The sequence below is a fragment of the Miniopterus schreibersii genome (assembly GCF_964146895.1).
Source record: "Miniopterus schreibersii genome assembly, chromosome: 2".
Taxonomy (NCBI): domain Eukaryota; kingdom Metazoa; phylum Chordata; class Mammalia; order Chiroptera; family Miniopteridae; genus Miniopterus; species Miniopterus schreibersii.
This window is the reverse complement of record NC_138102.1, coordinates 97,213,630-97,240,703: the sequence shown is the minus strand read 5'-3', so window position 1 is coordinate 97,240,703 and position 27,074 is coordinate 97,213,630. Positions and strand designations below refer to the sequence as shown.

Below are 27,074 nucleotides of genomic sequence, written 5' to 3'. Positions count from 1 at the left end.
TCTGATGCAGGGGATGATGCTCTAACCAACTGAGCCACTGGCCAGGATCAGGCCATTCCAATTTTGATGTGTCCAGCCCTGTGACTTAACCATGGCATAGTCACAGCACACTTACGTGTCTAAGTGATTCTTCAGCAAGTCGTACACCAACACATTGTTACACTGCTTTGCAAAATGCATTGCACTATTTTGGTGCTTTGACAAAATATTGCAGTCAGCTCCACATTCAATTACAAGTCGCACAATATCCGAATTTCCTCTCTTACAGGCCTATGTTCGGGGACAAAAAAAGAGTAGTAATTAACTAAAATATGGTAACTACCAGTCAGTGTTTGTCCCTTTCTTCATATATGAGCCAGCCTGGGTTTTCTTTGTGAACAGAGGAAAGAAGGTTGGAAAAAACATGAAGTTGGGTCTCCCCAAGTGTTAAAAATGTTCATATAAATAGGAGGGGAACCACTACAGAAATCTGTGTGCTACATTCAAAAAGATACTTCTATCCCAACCCAGAAGAAACACCAGGCCTTTCTAAGCTCCTCTCCATCCATGTCCTATTGTCCCATTAGCTGACACCTCAGAAGAGGAGAAAGCCTGCCCCTCTTAGAGAGGTTAGCCCTGGAAATCTAAAGCACTTCTTAGCATCACAAAATTTCAGAATTTTCCTAGTAGCTGCTCTAAAGGAGACTAACAAGCACAGATACAAATTTGAATTTAGCAAATCTAGAGTGGTCCTGAGACAAGCTTTAAAGACCACTCTGGAGTATCTATCTAGAACCAGATTTCTCAATAAAGTTTTAAATTCATTCTTTGAATGCCACCTCTGCTCTAAACATTTGGCAATATTACAAACACATAATGGAAAACTGAAATTCGAAAGTGTTAAGAACTGCTGTGTCCTAACAGCATTTTAGGCCAGGAACCCAGAACTGCCCCAGGAACACACTAGAGCATGCTGAATTTGTCCCTGCAAACACCCCCTGTAGACGCAAATGCAAAACCGCTAACCACGCCCTAGCCAGTTTGGCTCAGTAGTTAGAGTGTTGGCGTGGACTGAAAGGTCCTGAGTTCGATTCCAGCCAAGGGCACATACCTTGGTTGCAGGCTCAATCCATGGCCTGGTTGGGGTGCATGTGGGAGGCAACCAGTTGGTGTTTCCCTCTCTCTCTCTGTCTCCCCTCCCCCCCCTTCTACTCTCTGAAAAGCAATGGAAAGAAACATATTCTCGGGTGAGGATTAAAAACACACACCGGCTAACCACGGAGGAGTAATACAGGGGAGCATGGGAGAGGCTTTAACAACCTTCCACTCAAAACTTTCTGCAAACCACAATTCCTAACACACGAAGGAATCTGAAGCTAAAGAGATGAATTCACCAATAAAAACTAGAGTACAGCCTCCACTTCTCCATTCCTTGGGTTCTCTGCATAGCTCACTGCACAGTCCATTCCTGTTCACAACTACAGCGTAGCCACCCTAAGGCTGCCTGCAAGCCACAGAACTGAACCTGGTCTGGACTCTGATGAAACCTCTTAGCTCCATGTTTACTCCTCTCACATTAATCATCACACCAAGTGTTAAGTGCTTCTCTGATGGTCTACTCCCACTCTGCAAGTCCAGAGATTATCCTGTTCCCCATCATGTCCCCAGCCCTCAGCAGTCAGAGGCCCCAACATGCACATCTGAGAGGAGGAGGGGATGAGCAATCATGTGAGGCATTTACCTTCATTAAAGCGGTCTCACCACTGCTCTGCTGGACATTTACAAAAGCTCCTGCTTCCAAAAGAATAGCAACTGTAGTCAAAAAGTTCTATTAAAGAAAAACAAACAAACCAATTTTACTTCTCCAAATTCTTTAAAAGAAAGATATTTTTGGATGTTTTGAAACTTTTAGCCATCAGGAAGATGATTCTACCCCAAGCAGAGAGGTGAACACAGTTTCCTGGTTCTTAACTGTGCAGGGTCCTGTGAGAGCTGGAAGTGCTAGGGTTTAGTCCCCTGCCCAGGCCGCACGCACAGCCACACTCCATTTTGCCAGCAGCTTCAATCTGAGGTGTAACCACTATTTTCTACATAAGAACCTCTGCACAGCAATCCTTTAGAAAGATAATATATGGGGACATTTTAATTAAATTATTAACCAAAAGGAACACTAACTTTCATTTGGAAAAATTTTTTTAAAAGACCTAAGATTGAAACTGATTTTAGTACCTTAATCAGAGGTCCTGTTTCAATATAAATCACTTCCAACTAGATAATCATTTTGAAAATTCAACTGGAAAATACTACTGTTGATTGAAAAAAAATCCATTCATGACAAGTCATAGATGAACTAAAATATAAAATTTTTAAGTTGATTGTATGACTTATATTTCACTACAGAAACAGATTCTGTCTTAGTCCAGGAGCAGGAATTCCCGCAAGACTATGAAATGGCTGCACTGTGAGTGACCAACCTTTTCAGCTGCATGAATGAGTGCGGTGGTTCCATTTTTCTGTCTGCCATTCACTTTGGCTCCCTTCCTGATGAGAAGCCTCAGTAGATCGTCCTGCCCTCCTGCTGCAGCCAGCATCACCAGTGTCATCCCACTTGAATCCTTCATTGGTTTTGTTTAAGAAAAAAGGGGCAATGTTTAATCAGAAAAAATTTAGAACTAAGTTCTTTTCATCTAGACTGTTTCAATGTGAAATTATGAAAGTGCATTAATTTAAGCACCTAAACTTTTTCACTAAAATATCCTAATAAAAAACAAAAAACTAAAAGCCTTTAAAATTTTATATATATAAATGTTACCATAAAATTTTACAACTTTCATGTATTAAGTTCTAAAGGCACATCTTGATGCTATCTAAATGGCAAAGGTTCTTATTTAGCTCAAATTTCAGGTCTAAAAGTTTGTGTTCTAGGCAAAACTCATCCATTGATTATATTCAGTTGGCCCAAAGATGTAAAGCTAGAAATGACCACTGGTCACCTAAGCCCACTGAATTGAGGACACAATGAAATGTTATCTAGACAACCGTTGCTAACTGCTGGAAAGCAAGAGTTTCATTGTTTTAAGGATAAAAAAGATAAGTAGAAAACAGGCCGCTGATGTGACAGAATTGAGTAAAAAAACTGCTTTGAATAAGATAAAATTACATAAAGTTGGTGAACAATAAAAAGGTTTCCAACTGCTAGTTGAAATGAACACCAAGTGAGAAAACCAAACCATTAATTACACCATTTGATACAACCAAATTCCAATAGTATGAGTTAATTTGGTTATAATCTGAAAGTTTTAGCTGAATTTGCCAGTATGTTATCTGAGGGAACACAAATGCAAGAAAAATTATTTCTAGCAGTAGCACTTCCTCATTTGTAAAAATCTTTCTAATTTTAGAAAGTTCCCTACAGGCATCTGACAAAGAGCTGGGTGGGTTGGAGAGTAGGGGTCACAGGGTGGTGGGAGGAGGAGGAGAAAGCAGCAAATAAAGGGCGCTGAAGCAGGACCCAGAGTCTAAATTCCAGGAAGGTTAGCTAGTGCTGTGTTTTCATGGGCCTCACTTTATTTTTTAATCCTCCCCCAAGGATATGTTGGGGGAGGAGCAAACCTGCAGCTTAGGTATATGCACTGACCCAGAACTGAACACTCAGCCTTTTGGTGTACAGGACAACACTCCCAACAGCCAGAGCCACCTGGCCAGGACCACAAAGCTACTTTTGAATGCTGGTGGTTCTATTCCTTTGACACTATGCACTTTTATGTGTCTATGTTATATGACAAAATGCTCTAATTCCTAGGGCAAAAGGTTCAATTTAGTATATATAATTGAAGATACTCATCCACTTGTGCTCCTTTTTTAAAAAAATTGGTGCTTAAAGAGCCCATCCTTTGCAAGGCATTTTATCTTTGCTCAGATTGTTGAAGAGGAGTGGCTTGTTTTATGGTCTTTGTATTTGTATCTAATGCATGTTTTAAAGTGACAGAGGCAATGCACTATATAGCTCCAGTTTTCTGGAAAAGTCAATCTCTTAGGAATTGTTTTTCAGATCTTCAAAAAAGCACCTGATAAAACCCAACATGCATCCCTGATACTTAAGCAGCTTAGAAACACACACCAAAGAGCAGAGTATAGGAGGTTAAGGCTATCCACAGGAAACCACCACCAAGACAGAAATCAAACCTGACACTGAGACCCTGAGGGAAAATCCCACTCAGACCAAGAACAGAACAGATCACTTCTATCACCACTTTTGTTCAAATGTCACCAATTTCACAAGACAGAAAAAGAAATACTGAAAATAAGGGAAACAAAATAGTTATTTTTAGTAGGTGATCAAATTCTCTACCGAGAAAGTAACTTAAAAAGTATCACAGTACAAAAATTTTTTAAAGTGGCTGGAGATACACAAACAGAAACAGTAGCTTTACCACAGTTAGAAAACAAAATGTGGGAGAAAAAACATTCCAATGATCATAGCAATATAATTACAAAATTAAAACATATTTATACATACATCTAAAATAAATGTACAATAACTATGAAAAAAAAAAACACAAAAAACCAAACCCAAAAAATTTTGCTTAAGGGAATAAAATAAAGAGCTGAATGCAGAGTTATCATATTCCTAGATGGAAGACTGAAAATGTAAACATGTCAATTCTCAGCCAAATTGATCTATATATTTCATGCAATTTTAATCAAAATAATTTTTTGAAGTGTAATCCCAAAGGATTAAACCTAAAAATCCACAATTACAGCAAGAAAATGAAAGAAAAAATATAAAAATCTTTTCGAATCAAGACAAGACACCCAAAAGCGATAAAGGAGAAGACGAACGGATCTGGCTACCTAAAAATAAAAAACCTCTGCCCTGGCCAGGTGGCTCACCATACAACATAAGCTGGTGGGTTTGATTCCTGGTTAGGGCACATACCCAGGTTGCAGGTTTGATCCCCACCCAGTCTGGGTATGTGCTGGAAGCAACCGATTGATGTTTCTCTCTTAAATCAATAAAAACATCCTCAGGTGAGGAAAATAAATTAAATAAATAAATAAATAGAAACCCTGTAAGCAATAAAAGATTCAAAACAACAAAACCTAGCCCTGCCGGCATGGCTCTGCAGTTGAGCATTGACCAGGAGGACACGGATTGATTCCTGGTTAGGGCACACATGCCCAGGTTTCGGGCTTGATCCCCAGCGGGGGGCATGCAGGAGGCAGCCTGATGAATAACTCTCTCATCATTGATGTTTCTATCTCTCTCACCCTCTAACTGTCTCTCTCTGAAATAAAAAATATATATATTTACAAAAATAAATACCTCTTGGTCCAGGTTATATTCTTCATTTGAATTAAGTGCAACCTTCACTGTAATATAATCCCCATTTTTCACAGCATCCCTCAATAAATCTAAAATGAAAGATTAACGATAAATTAGGTTTCTGTATCTAGATTCATGAAAAGAACCCTCATAACTCCCAAACTACTCACTACTTGGAATGGCATCTGCTGCAGAAAAGTTCTCATCTTCCCCATCAAGATGCTTTTGAAAATCTTCTAGTTTCATCCATTCCAGCTGCAGGTCCATGCCCAGACTCAAAATTTGCTGTCTGCCGTCTGGAACAAAGAAGGGAGGACCTTAAGATACTTTTTTCTGGACTGTCTTAACCAAAACTTTATAAACACCTTTAACATATGTCATTATGTAACTGAGTCTTTAATGAAATTTCTGATTTTCTTTGGCAAGTAACATGACAAGTCTTAAAGATAAATTGCTTCAAAGGCTTAAAGATTAAAATAGTAAAATATGAATTATAAGTGTAAGTTTAAGTAGCTTAAAGGAAGAGAGAAACCACAGGGGAATCACTAACATTTCTCTTTGGCCGGTCTTCTTAGACATACACTGCTTTCAATCATTTACGTAGGTAAAGTCACTGGCAATGTGTAAACCAGACCTGTGTGTAAATAAAAGTAATTGCACATTGATCCTTCCAGATTCAGCTCACGCTTCTCCTCCTGAAAGCCCTCTCTACTGAGTGCTTCTAGGCCCCCCGACCACCATGAAGCAAGTGCCAGTTTCAGCTATCTGACCCATGGACTCATCACTAGGATAGATGGCTCATTCCCTACTGAGCCTTGAGAATAACTCATTTGGTAGTAAGTGAGCCTTGAGAATAACTCATTTGGGAGTAATTCAAAATGACTGAAAAGCACAAATGATTAAAGGATTTTCACCTAAAACCAATTCCAAAATGACACAGATGTTAGGCAATTAACCTTGCCATAGGAATGGAATTTGTAAAAGCCCTACAAATAAACTTTACCCAAAGCTTTCAACTGGAACCAGCACTGTTCTTTGTAAACCTCTGAGCATGGACAAATGAGAGCATAGCCTCTGGAGCGACATACCTGGATTTGGATGCCAGCTCCATTAACTGTGTGACTTTGAGTCACAGAACTCACTGTACCTCCCTCTCTGAATAGAAAAAGCAGCTAACACTCCATAAGACGTGTTTAATTATTCCCATGAACTAATATATTTAGACCATACAATGACCTGTGGGTAACCGATGAGAAAAGCAAGCCACATTTGTGCCAAGCTGTATCTGAGTCCACAGTGGGATCTCCTCCCACAACTGTGGGACACCACAGACCAGAGGAAGCACTGTGGAGCAGGACAAATGAGAGGCCATATACCATCTAATATACAGGACTGTGAAGTAACAGAACACAGAGCTACAAATGAAGAGCTCTTTTCTCCATGAAGCTGAGTCTATCTGGTTTTCAGATCTGCAAGGGCCCTATCTAGGCTACTGTATAAAACTATAGCAGGAGATAACGGCACTTTACTGGGCATGGGGTAATTCCTGGCTGATGCTCAATACATGGTATAACTGCGCAACCTGTCCACACAGGCTACAGCTGTTATTCAACCCAATAGGACACTGTCTGCATGGAAACCGGGAGCGCCTGTAGCAGCCAATGGGCTGAACTAAGAAGTCTGGCTGATAATCAGTCAGGAGCTCTGGACATGAACACTTTGCACTAACAGCTATTCTAAAGGGACTGACCCTATGGCTTGGACACTGGGAAGCTGTGGGGTAGATAATCGTACGTGAGCCCTTCTGGGGTCCAACTGCAAGAGCCTGAGGCTCCTCACTTTTCCACATCCCAGCTCATGAGGCACTTACACCCGCTGGTAATCAGGAAGGTGAAGCCCCTGGCAGCTGCCACTTCAGTGGATATAGCAGCTGGGTGCATAGGAGTGGCCACCACAGCACCTGGGTGAAATGGAATATTGCCCCTGAAATACAGTGAGTTGTTAATGCAGTCACAACATTAAACAATGCCCAAGGCAACTGCCACAGGAGTGAGGAGCCACCCACCAGGACTGGTGAGAGATTGGCACATTCATTGTTATCAGCCCCTCCCTCCAAGTGGGCTGTCCTCTGTTGCTATGCAAACCAGGTTGCCACTATTAGAGGATTAGAGAAGCTGATTACCATCTACACATGTTTCAGAGGTCACAATGTGCTAGACTGGGCAAAAGAACATGACAATGAGTGGAGGGGCTCCCCCCCAACCTGCAGGCAACAGGGCTGGTAGGAAAGGAATATTAAAGCCACAGATTATGTTACTAACAGGTAAACCACCCTGCCCAGCTGGACTAAATGGGAAAGTACTATCTGACTTTCATACATTTGAATGATCAGCTAGTAGAGCCCATTGTCCCATATGCCGCACTAGGGACCCCTGTTGAGGCACCTAATGCCATAAAGGAACGTAAGTCACAAGAAACGGCCATTGCCCTGACTCCCATTGTGAACCAACGTGTTGTGCTACTAAGAACAAGGACAGGCATCATCTATAGGAATTTGCAATGAGATGTCCCACCAGGATGAGGGTGACCTGGCATCCCAGGTGATTGGAACTACAGTCTCTACTGGGACCCACTGCCCGGCCAGGTGACCATTGGAAAAGCACCTGGAATGAAACATGCACCACTGAGAGAAGAGGATGAGCTGGGGGGGTGGGGGGTTAGTCTGGCAATTCCCCACTCCCAGCTCATCTCCTCATCCCATGTTCCCCAGCCAACATAGATGGTATGCATGTCCTGGTGAGGTTCCAAAAGTTGCCAACTCCCTTCTCCTTAAGGCAAGATTCAGTTTCCAGCTGGTGTGATCATTCGGCCACCATCTTTGTTCCCTCCGTTGCCCTGAAGGATGTTACAACACACAAGGAAACCCCTACTAAACTCACCCAAGCTTGAATATAGCCAACAAGCCTGTCTTTACTGAACACTGAAATGTCCCTAAAGAGAAAGCTGTCTTCTGAAATAGGATGGCCTTGGATATTATTACTGCCTCACAAAGGGGCAACTGTGCCACTGTCCAAACAGAATGTGTTCATACCATGAGTCTGCTAATGTACCATCTTCATTAATTCACATGAGGACACAGTGAATGCCCTGAGTAATCCAACCCCTAGCCTAGTGGACTTAATAAATCAGTGGTTATGATCTCAGGGATCTTGGTGGGAAAATTACTACTTACTTTGGGAATAATTATCTTAACCTGTTATCTCTAGTATGTGCCTATACTGCTGCTGTGGTGTCTGCCTCCAATGCAGCCAGACAGCTGCCAAATGAGCCACCTCCATGCTGACCCCCAGGGCACATTGTGGAAGAGAAGGCACATGACATTGTAAGAGCTGGTCTGAAAGGGTGCAGTGTGGAAGAAGGTCATTCAGACGATGTGACCTCCAGTTGAGCAGCGAGCCAGACGCAGGCAATTAGAGGCTCCTCAACCCTTCCCATACCTGGAATATACGCCCTGACTACCATTCCCACAGTGGGAGCCACTTCAGGGATGCAGCCTTAAGAGAGGAAGGTATTGTGAGACCACCTGGACTATACCCATGACTGAAACCCATTAACATCTCTCTATACCCTTTTAGGAGTTGGCAGGCAGTTTGGAGATCTACTTGTCTGGCAGTCTCCCCAAATGAGCCCCGTATGTAAGTTTCCTTGCTTATTCCACCTGCCACCTACCAATCTGGGGTGGTTGCCTTTCAGTCTCTCCTTGTCCTCCGTGTAAGGGGTGGTTCAGATGTCACTCGAGGGGCCTAAGGGTACAAACCAACACCCACTGCATGTGTTCTTCATTGCCTGGTATTCCAAACAGCAGAGCTGCTATTTAGCATTTGGCCTCTGGGCAAGCCATTTCCTCCTCCCCCTTGTCTATTGGTCCTAGCAATTGTCCCAATTTCCTACAAGCTCGGCAATGCACCAAAAAGCATGATTTACCTGATACCCAGGGCCTGTTTTCTAGTAACTATCTACTCTGCCATATATTCTGAAATATTTAAAGAATTTTCTTCAACTGATTCAAGATTCACAAATGATAGTTTTACCAGATTAACCCTATTTATTCTGTCCTAGTTGTAAATACATATATATGCACTGTTTCTGCTATCCTCACAGCCAGTGTGCCCAATATTCCACACATGGCCTTTCCTCCTTAGCCAATCTCAACATCCTCGGGAGAGCATTTACAATTGTCTCATTTAGGAAGTGTTATTTACTGTAAAGTTAAGAGGACAGAATACAAGTCTGCATTTGATAATTTTCTGAAAGAAATCCATTAGATATACAATCAGGCTACTTGGCAAGAATGATAAAGGTAGAACACCTGAAATTTGTACAATTTCGAAATGTGTTGAGCACATCACAGAGACTCAGAAAATATTTGCGTGGTCAATTTAAAAACCACAGAATGACCTAAGTCTTCAATATAAAAAGCTGTTTATTCAGGAGATTAAAACAAAATTGCCTACGCCTTTATTTTCTGATCTTGAATTACAGTGGGAAAGAATGAGGACAGTGAAATCATACTGCTCTGAAAAAATAGCAAACTGACTGCAAACACACTCACCAGAATTCTCGTCGGCTTGGCACACACCATCTAGAACATCCTGATCACCTTCTGCAGCTATATATGCCCACGTGTCAGCCTCGTCTTTTGTATTTCTCCTTTCTTTAAGTACCTGATTGTTTTCCTTGGCTTTGTGATCTTCTGCAAAATTACAATCCAGTGGTATTTCTTCTCTTTTCTGATTATTCTCAGGAAAATCATTTTTTTCATCTGGAGTTAATTTAAATAAATCAAATGCATTTCTGATTTCCTTAAATGCTAGTGAAAAAAATAAAAATGATAATGAATAAAAACCACAAATTTCTGTTTTAATCAAAAGAAAATCTGGGTTTGTGGTAAATAAACAGGTATTTTAATTTTTACTAATATCTGCCTTGGTTATAAAGCATAATTAGATTTGTACTACCAAAGCCATGAAGCTGTTTCAATTGGTCTTTATTAGCTGCCTGCTGTTTAGAAAGGGTTTACATCCAAAGTGAATGGTTCTTTTCCAGTGTTATGAGCCATTCCCAGTTTTGACAAGATGGTGAGCCTCATTATAATCTGTCGTGCCACCAGCTGTCTTGCTAAGACAACTGCCTACAAATGTATCCTAAAGCTAACCTTGTACACAAATGATCTCTGGGGTGAACAGGGAAATGGGAGGGTACCATGCCAGCACACTGACCGTGTACCTGGTAAAACTAGCTGATGCATGTGAAACTCCACTCAACTTGTAACAAAGATAAAAGTGAAAAGACTGGCAAAGCACCAGATCTGACATAACAACCCAAAAAAGGGGTAGAACAGAACAAAATTAGGAAGAACTCTTATAAACTCTGGGTACATATTAACAGGTCAGTGTTAATAGCAGAGGATACTGAAAATCAGATTCCAGCATCATTATAAGTGGAATGAGTAGTTGTTCAAGACAATACATTTACAGTAAAAATGTACCTGACAGCCCTCACTAGTGTTGCTCAGTGGTTAGAGTGTTGGCCCACTAACCAAAGGTTCTCAGGCTCAATTCCCAGTCAAGGACACATATCTGGGATTCAGGTTCACGCCCTGCCCCAAGGGGGGAAACATGCAGGAGGCAACTGGTTAATGGGTCTCTCTCACATAGATGTTTCTCTCTCCACCCCCGCTTTCCACTCTCTCTGAAAAACAGTGGGGAAAAAATCCTCAGGTGGGGATTAAAATAAAAATAAATAAAATAATTAGTCACTTAATGCATTATCCATTGAAACAAAAATTGCTCCTTCCTAGCTTCCATTCCCCTGCTACTTACTCTGAAGTCCCAGCCCAGGCATAGAACCAGAAATCTATTTTTAATATTACCTTCATTACATAAAAGCTTTAGGGGAAAAACCTAGAGGAAGAATCTCTTGAAATCACTGCTTCCATGAAAACATGTTTTCCAAGTACTGTTGATGCATGAACTAAAGTACCCTCTGGTGCTTGCTTATTCAAAGATTGTAAAGGAGGATGTTCTATAAGGTACGTGTCCCAGAAGTACATGTATTATGGATCCTCAATTATAGTATGTATTACTGTGATCCAATGTATATTCAACGTTATGTTTGTATAACTGGCACAGAGCTAAATACAATAAACATAGTAAACAGTAGTTTGTCTCATCTAACATCCAAGGCAAAAGAGACATTTACTTTTCTGCCACAGTTAACTTCCTGTATTTAACTTTAATTACTCCATTGTTGTACTCAAAAGGAGAAAAAGTAAGGTGAACAGGAGATAAAAATGTCAGAAACAAAATAAACTAGAATATAATAAACTAAGATAACTGGTTAAACAAAAGTAGCACAAGGTTCTTAACTGCCCAGTGAATAAAATTTCCCAGTTGTGAGGCATTCCTGGAACTTCCGGTCAAGATGGCATTGTAAGTAAAATGTGGCACTGGAATCCTCCCACAACCACATCAAAATTACAACTACAGAACCATCATCATTCAGAACTCACCTGAAATCTAGGTGAATGAAAGTCCTACAACTAGGGATTTAAAGAAGACAACACATGGAGACAGGTAATGATGGGCAGAGACACGAACAGGCTAGTCCCACACTGACCTGTGGCGGTTTAAAATTGCGAAGGATGGCCAGGGAAGGGATAGCCTTGACCCTGTGGCTCAGTTGGTTAGAGCATTGTCTCAATAAGCCGAAGTTGTGGGTTCGATTCCTGGTCAGGGCACATAAAGAATCAACCAATGACTGCATAAATGAGTCGAACAATAAGTCGATGTTTCTCTCTCTCTCTCTCTCTCTCTCAAAATTAATAAATAAAATTCGGCCCTAGCTGGCGTTGCTCAATGGTTAGAGCATCAGCCTTAGCACCAAAGGGGTCACAGGTTAGAGTCCAGGCCCTGGTCAGGGCGCGTGCAGGAGGCAACCAATGGATGTGTCTCTCTCACAATAGTGTCTCTGTCTCTTTCTCTTTCCCCCTCCCTCCCTTCCACTCTCCTTAAAAATCAAAGGAAAACAAATATCCTCAGGTGAGGATTAAGAATAAAATTAAACTAAATAAAACCGGGAGGTATATCTCAGCTACAGAGGTTCCCCTGAGGAGCAAGGGGTCCCAGCCCCACACTAGGCCTCTCATCCCAGGGTTCCAGTGCCAGGAAAAGAAGTCCCCCTGTATTCTGGCTGTAAAAACCAGCAGAGCCTGTGGCTGAGGGAGACGGAAGCTGCTGGGGTCCCAGGCAGTTCCTCTTAAAGGGCCTGTGCATGGACTTACAGGGACTCACTTGCTCTAAACTCCAGTGCTGGGGCAGCAGCTTGAAAGGAACCAGGGACATACAGGAAGGAACTGAAATTGTCTAGCATCACCGTGAGAGGTGGGGGGGCAGCTTTCTTCCCAAACAAAAGTGCTGGCAGGGGGCCATATCTGAGTCTCCATTAACCTGACTCACACTCTTTGCCCTGTCCTGGTGATTTCCTAAGACCCCACTCCACTCTACTTGTGGGCCCACCCAAGCCATTTCCAGTGGCCTTTCCATACAAGTAGTCTCTGTTGCCTCATGCTTCGAACTTACCTAAAATCTCTCAATCAGCAGCTGGCCTCTGCATACCCCATACCTCTTGCTAAATGGCCCCAGGCCCAGCACTACCAACAGCCAGCCTTGGTTTTCAGCTTGGCCTCTCCTGGGCACCTCCAAGACTAGCAAAAGTAGTAGCCACCTGCAGACTGTTCTACAGCTCATGCTGGGTGGCTGATCTTGCACTTCTCGGGAGGCCCCAGAGCCAGGGCACCCAGTGGACAGCTGCAGACCATGTCAGATTAACCCTACCACCGCCACAAGTGACACAATCAAGGGGAAGACTCAGTGAGCACCAAAGCCCCACTGAAGCAAGTCCTGCAACATAGGATTGACTCCTGCACAGCAGCTTCTCTGCTGTAGTTGTAGCAGGTCCTTGTAGCTGATTGACCTGGGAGTCCATCCCTCTCAGTGAGGCCAAGAGCAATTAAGGCTCAACTGCAAAGGACAGTGCACGTGGCCCACACAAGGGCACACTTGGCGTGCCCAGCTCCAGTGACTGTGTGCCACATGGCCCTACAGGACCTACTACATAAGGCCATTCTACCAAGTCCAGGAGATGTAGCAGCTCTAATACATGGAAACAAACATAGGGAAGCAGCCCAAACATAGGGAAGTGCAAACATAGAAAATGCAGACGAAGAAACAGGTCCCAAATGAAAGAACAAGAGAATTCTCCAGAAAAAGAACTAAATGAAATGGAGGCAAGCAAACAACCAGATAGAGTTCATAACAATGGTTATAAGGATGCTCAAGAAACTTAGTGAGAACTTCAACAGCATGAAAAGGACATAGAAACCCTAACAAAGAACCAGTCAGAAATGAAGGATACACTTACTGAAATAAAAAATAATTTACAATGAATCAACACTAGAGTAGATGATGCTGAAAACCAAATCAACAATTTGGAATTCAAGAAAGCAAAAAACAAAACAAGCAAACAAAAAAACCACCCAATCAAAACAGCAAAAAGAAAAAAAGAGTCCAAAAAAGTGAAGATAGTGTAAGAAGCCTCTGGAATAACTTCAAGCATACTAACATTCCCATCATGGGGATACTGGAAGAAGAAAGGGAGCAAGGAATTATAAACCTATTTGAAAAACAATGACGGAAAACTTCCCTTAACAGGTCAAAGAAATAAACATACAAGTCCAAGAAGCACAGAGAGTCCCAAACAAGAGGAACCCAAAGAGGCCCACACCAAGACACATCATAATTAAAATGCCAAAGGTTAAAGACAGAGAATCTTAAAAGCAGCAAGAGAAAAACAGTTACCTAACAAGGGAGCTCCCATAAGACTGTCAGGTGATTTCTCAACAGAAACTGTGCAGGCCAGGAAGGAGGTGGCAAGAAATATTCAAAGTGATGAAAAACAAGGACCTACAACCAAGAATACTCTACGCAGTAAACCTATCATTTAGAATCCAAAGAAATATAAAGAGCTTCCCAGACAAGAAAAAGCTAAAGGAGTTTATCACTACCAAACCAGTATTACATGAAATGTTAAAGGGTCTTCTCTAAGAAGAAGAAAGATAAAATGGCAATAAATACATATCTATCAATTGAATCTAAAAAACAAAACGAATGAACAAGCAGAACAGAAACAGACTCCCATATACAGAGAACATTCTGAAGGTTGTCAGATGGGATGAAGTTGGGGGGGTGAGTGAAAAAGGTGAAGGGATTAAAAGTACAAATTGGTTGTTACAGAATAGTCATGGGGATGGAAAGTACTGCATAGAGAATATAGTCAATAATATTCTAATAACTACGTATGGTGTCAGATGGGTGTGAGATTTATTGGGATGATCACTTAGTAAGTTATATAATGTCTAATCACTGGGGTGTACACCTGAAACTAATATAATGTATGTCAACTGTAACTGAAAAATTAAAATGGTTTAAAAATTTTTAAAAAGAGACATTTTACAGTTCTGTGACACTGCAGGTTAGAAGAGTGTTCTCACAGTAAATTAAATTCCTTGTATAAAAGATAACAATGGTAAATGGTAGTATTAACACTCACTCTTTAATCCCTTTGGCTCTTTGCGGCCTTTTTCTTCCTTGTCCAAATCCTGCCTTTTTTGATATTTTTCTTTGGGTTCATTTTTTTTGGTCTCTTTCTCCTGAAAGAGATACATGTAAGACCCAGAACAGTAACAGATAAGAGCTCATACCACTTGACAGTAACACCTCTGTGTGCCAATGGCACCTGACCCTGATGATTAAATCTTGTTCACATCAATTGAGATTATCCCTCAACCATAATTTACAAAACATCAAAATCAAAACCCAACACCAATTTCCTCAACTCTCCGTTAAGAATTTTTTTATTCTTAAAAAATAAAAAAAATTCCAAAAAAACTTTACCCTACAATCCTCCTAACCAAACCTTTTTATTTCTGCTCATTCTGCCTTCTGAGCTTACTAATTTTGCAGTTTTCTTGCTTAATATTCACTTTTTAAAGTTACACTGTATAGATATTTTTACATCACTGGGTTCAGATGTATGTACAGTTTTCTTAACCATAAAATTTTTTCAATTCTTATTTTTGGCTACACTGACCTCATAATTAATATTTCTGTGGATATATTAGTTCTGAAGTTGATACAAAAAATTTTTAACCAGTTTCCTCATGGCTAGACAGATTGGTATTCATTTTAGTGAAGATAACACTGCCATAAATATGTCTACATAACTCTTTCTCCCTTGAAAATAACTTCCTTAAGTTTACAAAGCTGGGAAAAAGGAAATTAAAAATTATCATTTTTATAGCCCTTGATACATGAATACCTTTGTAACATGTAAAATATTTCCATTTTGAAAACTCATATGAAAATTTTTCTTAATTTTTGTTCAAAATAGAAAATAATTTTTTAAATAAGGGAGTAAACTAATATATTTTTGTGAGAAAAGACTTAATGTTAGTTCCCTCTGTGCACTATTATTTAAGTGAAAAGTGTTCTATTCTTAAGGCAAAAAAAGGGGAAAATATGAAGTAGGATGTAAAAAGTTAGTAAGACAAGCTGAAGAAGCTCTAAGCTTTACATAATGTAACACTATTAAGTAACTCCCTAAGGGGAGAAAAATTGTTCTTACAGTTCCACTGTTTCCTCATTATTTGTGAAACTTCCCGAACACTCAAAAGACTGACAGCTAGATGGGAATATCCCTTATTCTGTAAGATTTTAAAACATAGTCCTTCAACCAATTAACCCCAACCAGTACTCACTTCAGCAGAGTCAGTGGACCAGAGGCCCCTCTCTTCCCCACCCACCCTTGAACCCTTTTGTGTCTGGGCCAGTGCAGATGTCAGATTATCTAACTCTGTGGTACTTCTGCTTTTGTCTTGATTTCTTTGCTTTTTATGTGCATTTTTCTTCTCTAAAGAAAGGTTCTTGTTTTCTAGCTTTTTGCTCTCTCTAAGTTCCTCAGCCTTTCTGGGTTTCTTTTTGTTTCTCTTTCCTCTCACATCAGCATCTTCATCAGCACTTCCAGAGCTGTCCAGGTGTTTATCCAAAACATCTTGAGCTGCATCTGGCCCTGCTTTGTCTTGTATACTTTTAATCCTTAGTTTCTCTTCTCTGTTCTCAGACTGTAAATCTTCACTGTACCCCTCCTGAAAGGGGGAATCATTACATACACCTGATTCAGACTCCAAATGAGATTCAACACATTTCTCTTTTTTGGTTTTTCTGTTTTCTTTGGAATCTTCTTTTATTTTAGTCTTTAAATCTCTTGTTTCACCCTTTTTAACTTTCTTTAATTCCTTAGTTTCTTTTATATCGTCTTTTTTGGGCTTTTTGGATTCCTTTAATTCTTCTTTGGCTTCCGAAATTCTTTTCTTTGTCCTTAAGTCAAAAAATGAAATTTCACAGCTCTCCAAGTCTGGTTTGGATTTCTCTTTTAGTTTCCCAGTCTTTGCTTTTTTCTTTTTCAGATCATCGGGGCTTTTCTCTTCTCTCTGCCTTAATTTTTTCTTTTTCTTTTTTGGAGAAGTATCCTCTTTTGTCTCACTTTGCTGATCGCTATCCGAGTTTGCCTCAAATATGTCATTATTTAAAGAGAGTCTCTATAAAATAGAAAATATTTGAATACTCATTAACACAGTAATTTGAAAGGTTTAGAAAAGTAGTACTGATATAAGGTAAAAATGGCTTTTTCCCCCAGCAGTTTCTCAACTCCTTAAAATTATTTATGTAAACAGAAGCTATTTAATATTACTTATATCTCTGATTTAGCAAATAACTCTTAGTAGTGATAAGCCTCAATTTAAAAGAGCAGATAAACACAGAGAGAGAAACAAAAGCTGTTAGCGTTGCTGAGGGTCTGAAACTAAAGCAGAAGTGAACAATAACAAGCTTATGTATGGTGGTGGTGGTTTGAACATGATTTGAGCCTCAAAATTCTCCAAAACACCAAGTAATTTGTTCAGACTTTCTTGATTGCCAAAAAAGTAGTTACCAATCCAAACACGAAGGATTTTTGTTTGTTTTGTATTTTTAAGATTCTGGGTCCCAGAATGTTCATAAGCTTAAACTTCACTGTTGTATATGGAATGAGTAAAGATGGCACCCAAATCTCACCTCGCAACTGATTTTTGTTATACACAGGTGATCCTTGAACAACAAAGGAGTTAGGGGCACTGACTCCACATACTCAAAAATTAGAGTATAACTTTGAATCCCCCAAAACTTTACAGTCGTGCCTCAGTATTCATGGGAGACTTGTTCCAGGACTCCCAACCCCTACAGATACAAAGATCCGTGGATGCTCAAGTCCCTTATATAAAATGGCACAGATCAATGTATACACAGTGGGCCCTCACATCCACAGACTCCCCAGTTGAATCTGCACATGAGAAAACTGAGAAATGAGAGGGCTGGGCTGACAGTATATTTACTGAGAAAATCCACATATAAGTGGACCTGTGCAGTTCAAACCCATAATGTTCAAGGGTTAACTGTACTTCAAATTAGGTATGGAGGGACAGGGAAGTACGGAAAAAGTAGATACTAATTAACAAATCAATGAACCTGTTTATCAAATTGATAATATAACCACGAGGAAAAAACACAAAATAATTAAGTAACTTTAACACTAAACACCTTCAGTAAACCTTATAAGCACAAAAAAACCTGCAAATAAATTTGAAATTTTACAGTATAAAATTTCACTGGGTGTAACAAATCTGAAGCTAATTCCTAATCATTGCTGTTCTAAGTCAATACAGATAATGTTGACAGGAACCAGTGTTGTCAGGGTATAAAAAGGGAGCCAGATTGATAGCCAGTGAGAATGAGAGGAGGACAATAGACATAACACATTGACTAAAAAGATTCCATGAGTGTACTGACACTAAGAAAACTTAAGAGAGAGGGAGGAGTGCCCTTTACAGGCACAGACTAAAAAATACAGAAATAGAAAAATCAGTATTTTGTAACCACCACAGTAATAATTAACTGAGGCAAGAATCACCCAAGTGTTTTAAAATCATGGGGCGAAGGGTTGTTGGAGAATAAGAGATTCTCACCCTTTCAAAGATTACAGTCAAATGTCAGTTCTTGATTGTCTCCCATCTCGAGCAATTCGGTTCTCGACCAAGCTGTTCACAGTTCAAAATGTCTTTCTTGTTGAACAAGCTTCAATTTTGACCTGACAACCCTTTCATGCTGATACACCAGCATGACAAAAAGTGTCTCTCAGGCCACAAAGGAGAGAATGCTCTAGTAACGTCTCAAGAAATTGTGCTGTGAAGGTTTCTGTGTTTTTATTTTGCTTTTGTTGCTGGCAAATGGATGATTAGCACAATTTTCAAACATTAAGAGGCCATAAACAGGGTTAATGTTGCTAATGGTGTGAAAGAAACAATGACCACAGTTAATTAAAGAGGTAGAAAAACTTTTTGATTTGCATAAATGAAAAGCAGTTGGCTTGTGACAGTGTTTCGGAGGCAATGACATGTGAAAAAGCAAAAATGCTGCAGATTTGGCTTCCTGAAAGACATCCCTGGAACAAGTGCTGAAAGTGATCTGTTTAAGGCTACTATGGGGTGGTTAAATAAATTTAAGAACAGTTTGTTTATAGATTAAACAGTACATTAGACAACTACTGTATATAAGAAAGGTTAAAACAGAATCATTTGGGGGTCTGAAATGAATTAACTCAATTTACACTCTTTGTAATGGGAAAAAATGACTTGGCTTTCAAACAAATCACTTCACAAACAGCCTTCTGGAACAAATTGAGTTTTGAGAACCAAGGTTCCATTGTATTTTAGTTAGATTTATTATCATGTTACTTAATATTTTAAAAGTAAAAAGGTAGGGTTTTTTTAATCCTCACCTGAGGATATTTTTTCCATCGCTTTTTCAGAGAGAGTGGAAGGGAAAGAGAGAGAGAGAAAATTCGATGTGAGGAGACACACATTGATTGGTTGCCTCCTGCACTCCCCCTGACCGGAGCCAGGGATTGAGCCTGCAACTGAGGTATGTACCCTTGGCTGGAATCGAATTTAGGACCCTTTAGTCCACAGGCCGATGCTCTAACCACTGAGCCAAACAGGGTAGGGTATCAAAAGGTATTTTTAAAAAGAGAGAAGGCATCCAGTAAAGATGGCGGAATAGGTAAATTTGGTACTCACCTCCTTCCACAACCACATCAAAATTACAACTAAACCACAGAAGAACTAGCATCCAGAAACACCTGAATGGAAGTCCTGCAACTAGAGACTTAAAGAAGAAGCCACAATGAGACTGGTAGGAGGGGCAGAGGCGCAGAATGGGCTGGTCCAACACCCACTGTGGGTTTTCTTAAATAAGGAGGGATATCTTGGCTGTGGAATTCTCCTGTGAGGAGTAAGGGGTCCAAACTCCACACCAGATCCCTGTGCCCAGGGTTCCAGTACCAAGAAAAGAAGTCTCTGTAACTTTGGGCTGTAAAAACCAGCGAGGATTGTGGTTAAGTGACATTGAGGGCCGCTGGAGTCCCAGGCAGTTCCTCGCAAAGGGCATGTGCACAGACTTACTTGAACTCACTCCCTCTGAGCTCCAGCACTGGGGCAGCAGCTTGAAAGGCACCAGGGATATATGAGGAGGAACTAAATTATCTGGCATCAGGGCAAGAACTGAGGGGCAGCTTTCTCCCAGACAAAAGTGCTGGCAGAGGTCACTGTTTCTATGCTGAGACCTCATGCCATAGTGCCAATAGGCAGATGCCATATTTGAGTCTCCATCAACCTGGCTCTGATGATTCCCTGAGACCCCGCCCCATTCAATTTGCAGCCCCAGGCAAACTGTTTGCAGTGGTCTTTCCATATGAATGGCCTATCCTAGCCCAAGCTTCAGACTTTCCTAAAATCTCTCAAACAAGCAGTAGCTGGACTCAGAGTGCCTGACACCTCTTGATAAGTGGCCCCAGGCCTGGCACTAGCAGCAGTCTGCCTTGCAAGGTTCATAGCTTGGCCTGTCCTAAGCACCTCTAAGCCCAATACAAGTAGCAGCCATTTGCAGACAGCTCTATAACTCATGGCAGGTGGTCCCAAACAATGCATAGGCAGTAGCTGACTGAACTTCATGGGAGGTCCCAGTGCACCCAGTGGTCAGCTGAACACCAGAACAGATTACAGTCCTACCACATCCATGAGCAACACACTGAAGGGGAAGACTCAGTGAGCAACAAAGCCCCACTGAAGCAAGTCCTGCTCCATAAGGGTATCTCCAGCACAGTAGCTCTTCCACTGTAGCAGCAGCTAGTCTGCACAACCAACTGGCCTGGGGGTCAATCCTCCAAGTGACACCAACAGCAATCAAGGCTCAACTACAACAGGACAGTACACAGAGCCCACACAGGGGAGCACCTAGAGTGCCCAGCTCAGGTGACGGGTGAGGCTGAGCCACTGGGCCCTATAGGACACCTACTACACAAGGCCATTCTAACAATTCTAGGAGACAAGGCAGCTCTGCCTAATACATAGAAACAAACACCTGGAAGCAGCCTAAATGCGGAGACAAAGAAACATGTCACAAACGAAAGGACAAAAGAAATCTCCGGAAAAAGAACTAAATGAAACGGAAGCAAGCAAAGTATCAGATACAGAGTTCAAAACAATGGTTATAAGGATGTTCAAGAAACTTAATGAGTACTTCAAGAAACAGTGAGAACATCAATAATATAAAAAAGGACCAGTCAAAAATGAAGGATACACTAGCTGAAATGAAGAATAATTTAAAGGGAATCAACAGTAGAGTAGATGACACTGAACATTAAATCAGCAATTTGGAATTCAAGAAGGCAAAAAACATCCAATCAAAACAACAAAAAGACAAAAGAATCCAAAAAATACGAAGATAGCGTAAGGAGCCTCTGGAACAACTTCCAGCATACTAACATTCCCATCATGGGAATACTGGAAGGAGAAGAGAGGGAGCAAGAAATTGAAAACCTATTTCAAAAATAATGAAGGAAAACTTCCCTTACCTGGTGAAAGAAATAGACATACAAGTCCAGGAAGCACAGAGAGTCCCAAACAAGAGGAACCCAAAGAGGCCCACACCAAAACACATCATAATTCAAATGCCAAAGGTTAAAGACAAAGAGAAATTCTTAAAAGTAGCAAGAGAAAATCAGTTACTTACCTACAGGGTAGTGCCCATATGACTGTCAGGTGATTTCTCAACAGAAACTTTGCAAGTCAGAGGGAGTGGCAAGAAATATTCAAAAGACCTACAACCAAGATCATTCTACCCAGCAAAGCTATCATTTAGAATTGAAGGTCAGATAAAGAGTGTCCCAGACAAGAAAAAGCTAAAGAAGTTCATCACCACCAAACAAATATTACATAAAATGTTAAAGTGTCTTCTTTAAGAAGGAAAAAAGATAAAAAATATGAACAATAAAATGGTAATAAATACACACCTATCAACAATTGAATCTCAAAATCAACATAAACGAACAAGGAATCTAATGAACAAAATAAATGATGAATAAAATAGAACCGGAGGTATGGAAACGTGGAACAGATTGACGAATCTTGGAAGGGGGTAAAGGGGTAGAAAGAGATTAACCAAAGAACTTATATGCATACATGCATTACTCATCGACACAAACAATAAGGTGAAGGCCTGGGGTGGGGCTAAATTTGGGTGGAGGGGGCAAAGCGGAGGAAAAAGGGGGACATCTGTAATACTCTCAACAACAAAGATTTAAAAAATAAAATAAGCCTTCCTGGGCATGGCTCAGCAGTTCAGCATCGACCTAGGATCCAGGCGATAACGTTTCAGTTAAATGATTCTTTCTCATCACTGATGTTTCTCTCTCTCTCTCTTTCTCTCTCTCTGAAATCAATCAATAAAAACAAAAAGAAACATCAACTGGTTGCCTGGTCAGGGCACATGCCTGGGTTGCATGCTCGATCCCCAGTCGGGGGTATGCAGGAGGCAGCTGATCAATGATGACTCTCTCATCACTGATGTTTCCATATCTCTCTCCCTTTCCTTTCCTCTCTCTGAAATCAATAAAGATATATTTTAAAAAATAAATAAATAAAAATGAAATAAAAAGGGAGAAAAAAAACCAATGGGCTTAATTATCATACAAGTATAATTCATAATCAGCAAAAATTAGAAAACTGACATCATCTTTTTTTTTTTTAATCCTCACCCTAGGACATGCTTGGAGAGAGGAAGGGAGGGGGAGGGAGATGGAGACAGAGAGAGAAACACTAATGTAAGAAACATCAATTGGTGCTCAGCCGGCATAGCTCAGCGGCTGAGTTATCAACCTATGATCCAAGAGATCAAGGTTCAATTCCCAGTCAGGGCACATGCCCGGGTTGCGGCCTCAATCCCCAGCAGGGGGCGTTCAGAAGGCATCCGATGAATGATTCTCTCTGATCACTGATGTTTCTCTCTCTCTCTCTCCCTCCCTCTCCCTCTCCCTTCCTCCCTCTGAAATCAATCAAAACAAAAAGATACATCAATTGGTTGCCTTAGGTACATACCCCAACCAGGGATCGAACCTGCAACCCAGGCATGTGCCCTGACCAGGAATCAAGCCAGCAATCTTTAGGTGCAGGGAACGACACTCAACCAACAGAGCCACTCCAGCCAGGCTGACATCATATCTTGATGTAATTAATATACACTACACTGGCTCTCTCCTCTTGCTGCCCAAGATGCCGAAAGGAAAGAAGGCCAAGGGGAAGAAGGTGACGCCAGTCCCTGCTGTCGTGAAGCAGGAGGCCAAGAAGGTTGTCAATCCCACTTGAGAAAAGGCCCAAGAATTTTGGCATTGGACAGGACATCCTGCCCAAAAGGGACCTCACCAGCTTTGCCAAATGGCCCCACTACATTTGGCTGCAGCGGCAAAGGGCTATTCTCTACAAGTGTCTGAAACTGCCTCCTGCCATGAACCAGTTCACCCAGGCCTTGGACTGCCAAATAGCTCCTCAGCTACTTAAGCTGGCCCACAAGTACAGACCAGAGATGAAGCAAGAAAAGAAGCAGCAACTGTTGGCCTGGGCTGAGAAAAAAGCTGCCAGCAAAAGCGATGTCCCCAACAAGAGGTCACCTGTCCTTTGAGCAGCGGTTAACACGGTCACCTGGTGGAGAACAAGAAAGCCCAGCTGGTGGTGACTGCCCATGACCTGGACCCCATCGAGTTGGTTGTCCTCCTGCCTGCCCTGTGCCGGAGGATGGGCATTCCCTACTGCATTATCAAGGGGAAGGCCAGGCTGGGACGGCTTGTCCACAGGAAGACCTGCACCGCCGTTGCCTTCACAGAGATTAACTCAGAAGACAAAGGCGCTCTGGCTAAGCTGGTGGAAGCTATCAGGACCAGTTACAATGACAGATACGATGAGATCCTCCGCCACTAGGGAGGCAATGTCCTGGGTCCAAAGTCAGTGGCTCGCATTTCCAAGTGGAAAAGGCCAAGGCTAAGGAACTGGCCACCAAGCTGGGCTTAGTGTGCACTGTTGAGTTTTCTGTACATAAAAGTAATAAAAAGTCTCCTTCAGCCAAAGAAAACAACAACAAAAACACTACACTGAATCTAATCAAGAAAAAACAAATAGTCTTATTCCAAATTTTTAAAATGCTGTTTATTTGTGATTTAACAATTAGCATTCATTTAATCCAATTTTAACATCTTTCTATGAAACAACTGGCCTAGACTCATAAAAAACTGCCCACATCATGAAAGACGATAGGCTATGGATGTATTCTAGAGGACAGGAAACTACAAAGACATGAGATGAAATACCCTGCATGACAGGAAGCAATAAAGGACCTTCAGGGACAATGGGGGAATCCAAATGAATTCAGTGATGTGTCAGCTGGAATCAGAAGGCAGTGTTGCTGATGTAACACTACTGATATGTCACAGTGAGGAATTTGAATTTCCCTGAGGACATCTCTGTTGTTATGAGACACGCTGAAGAATTTAAGATATAGTTTGCAATGTGCTCTGAAGTTATTGTGTCCTCACCCTACAACTACCCTTTTTTTTTTTTAAAGAGATGCGTTTATGTAATTTTTAAATATTAATCTTAGGGAGGAAGGGGGGGAGGGATAGGAGGAGAGGGAAACAGAGAAACATCAATGTGAGAGGCACACATCAAACGGCTGCCTCCTGCACATGTCCCAACAGGGGACTGAACCCACAACCTAGGTATGTGCCCTGACTGGGAATAGAACCCACGACCTTCCAGTGCACAGGACAATGCTCCAAACAACTGAACCACACTGGTCAGGGCTACCCCTCTGTTTAAAGTAATTTCTGTAGGAGTACTGAATGATTTCTACTTTCTCAATTTCCCTCAGTCCTGAAGAGTTTACCACTGCCATCCATCTCCTTGAAAATAATGCTGCTAAGGACTTGTGCTGACCTTATTTCCAAACTGAATAGCCTGGTTTTACTTACATTTACCAAAACAATACAGGAAAAAGAAGGGGGAAAGAGGAGGAATAAATTTAATCTTGCTAGGTGTATGATATTACTGCAAAAATATTTTTAAACAAGATTTATAAAACTGATTTTTTCAAAATTCTTAGTCAATCAGATTAATTGGACATAGTAATTAATAATAAACACTATCCTGCAGCCTCTACAATCCCCCCATTTACATTTCCAGTCCAAATCCTTCTCTTCAACTCAAGTCCGTATTTCCAGTGGGAGACTTGGATGACAAATAAGTAATGTATTCAAAACTGGACCATTCCCTAAATACACCACCATTTATGCAGGTTCCCAAACTTGTCATCTTAGTCATCTCTGACACTACTTTTTCCCCTAAATGAGATCAGTCACAAAATCCTGTGGAACATGGAATCAATGCTCCAACCTACACTACCTAAATTCCTCACCTCTCCCTGCCAGCAACCTCACTCCACTTCAGAATTAATTATATTCCTGCTAATAAAGGCAAAAGGAATGACAGAAATAGAAAGTTACTATTTTCCAACCTCTAATGAATTAATGGTTCTAGGCAATGATCATCAGTGGCTCCTAAAACCTACACATCAAATGTTATGAGCATCCTAATGATGGAGCAGAAGGAAAATACCACATTTCAACAATCATTTCAATCTCACTGTGAGGGAGTTAACTAGACATTATGTGCTTTCTGATGGGCTGTGATGGGGATACATGAATATCACTTATGACTTCTTGAAAAAATAAATAATCCATGCTTCCTTTATCTACCTATCAGCTTACAGGAATAGGGGGAATAGAGGAACATGTTAAAAGGCACAGCACATTCAGCCAAACCTAGAATATGGGAAAGTCTACAGAAAAATGACCTGTTTTCTTCATCAAATAAACAACATGGGGAAAAAAGGAAGAGGTTAGGGGTAGAAACAGTTACAAATTAAGAGATTTTAGATGACAGTCTCCGCTGGGCATCTCATGTGTTTCCGATACTCTCTGCTTGGAATCATTTTTAACTAGAAGTTGTCATAGCAGTGGAATCCCAGAGCCGCAGACAGCACTGTCTCCTCCCACTTCAATGTGAATTTGACTGATGAATGAGGAGCATTTCTAATAGTTAGTCATTCAATAAAAAAAAAAGACATTTCAGTGTTTATCAATGATATATAATGTATAGGACTTTTTCAAATCCCAATTCAATCAAATCAACAAAAAGACATGTTTTGGTTTTGAGACAACTGGAGGACACTGAACACATTCATAGATATTAATAAGTGTAAACTTCTCAGTATGATAATGAATATAGTGGGTAATTTTTAACAATTCCTTTTATCTACTAAAATATTTCAGGGTGAAGTGATGTGACATCTGGAATTTCCTTTAAAATGCTCCAGCGTATCAAAAGGGATGGGGGAGAACTGAGAGGAAAAAGAACAATGTCAAAGCACTGATAATAACATGGTAATGATAAAACAGTCTCGCAATACTGCCTTCTCCATTTTAGTAGGTTCAAACTTTCCTTAATAAAATTCTTTAAAAATCACCTTCCTAAAACACCCTCCTAAGGGTGTTGAATTCCTCATTTGTTTAAGGGCTTAGGACAATGAATCCTCTGTATGTAACTGTCATGCTCATCTCAGAAAGTCGGTAACTCCTTCCTCTGTTTGACTCTCCACAGCAGAGCCACCTGAGTGTGTCCCTGCTTCAACACCCCTGCCCCCGTCTACACCCTGCCCTGAGCTCCGTGAAGACGCACACATCACACCTCATACCTTTTTCTGTGTTCTTAGTGTTGGACACACATTACAGCTGGATTTCTGAATGAATGAACATGATAATTAGCAAATGGATGTTGGAGTTATCCTTTTTATCGGGTAAAACAACATAAAATATTTCCAAAATTCTGAAAGTTCTAAACTGTATAAATAGAGATCCTCTGGGGAGTTTCCACTCATCAACTATAAAATGGAGCCTCCATAGCAACTAGAGCAGTCTCCTCACTGCCACAGCTGTTCTGTACCTTATCTACTGTCTGCTCTGTCCCCATCACCCAGCAATGCTCCTTGCCCAGTTTGGTGGCTGCTTTAGCTATTACTACAACAGGATGGCAGGGTCACTTGTAAGCTCCTGGTCTTTCTAATTCTTCCTCAGTCATCCAGGAAGAGCTCTAATGCTGGCTCCTTTACAAAGAACT

General features: G+C 40.9%; 1 protein-coding gene and 1 pseudogene across 3 annotated transcripts in view; one reads left to right on the top strand and one right to left on the bottom strand.

Annotated features, from left to right (window-relative positions):
* Nucleotides 1-27,074, bottom strand: part of MPHOSPH8 (M-phase phosphoprotein 8) — a 48,361-nt gene that overhangs the window by 9,608 nt on the left and 11,679 nt on the right. Inside the window, exons 3-10 of one of the 2 annotated variants that reach the window (XM_081126788.1) lie at nucleotides 16,182-17,021; nucleotides 14,975-15,074; nucleotides 9,918-10,175; nucleotides 5,476-5,601; nucleotides 5,306-5,394; nucleotides 2,454-2,594; nucleotides 1,721-1,807; nucleotides 116-270 (exon numbers count right to left, since the gene is read on the bottom strand). In XM_081126788.1, the coding sequence (XP_080982914.1) occupies nucleotides 116-270; nucleotides 1,721-1,807; nucleotides 2,454-2,594; nucleotides 5,306-5,394; nucleotides 5,476-5,601; nucleotides 9,918-10,175; nucleotides 14,975-15,074; nucleotides 16,182-17,021 (1,796 nt within the window). The remainder of the gene's footprint in view (nucleotides 1-115; nucleotides 271-1,720; nucleotides 1,808-2,453; nucleotides 2,595-5,305; nucleotides 5,395-5,475; nucleotides 5,602-9,917; nucleotides 10,176-14,974; nucleotides 15,075-16,181; nucleotides 17,022-27,074) is intronic. The other variant, XM_081126789.1, reaches the window with a different exon arrangement.
* On the top strand, nucleotides 23,115-23,892 carry LOC308551958 (large ribosomal subunit protein eL8 pseudogene; annotated as a pseudogene). The gene has a single exon. The product of its transcript is annotated as a large ribosomal subunit protein eL8 pseudogene (transcript).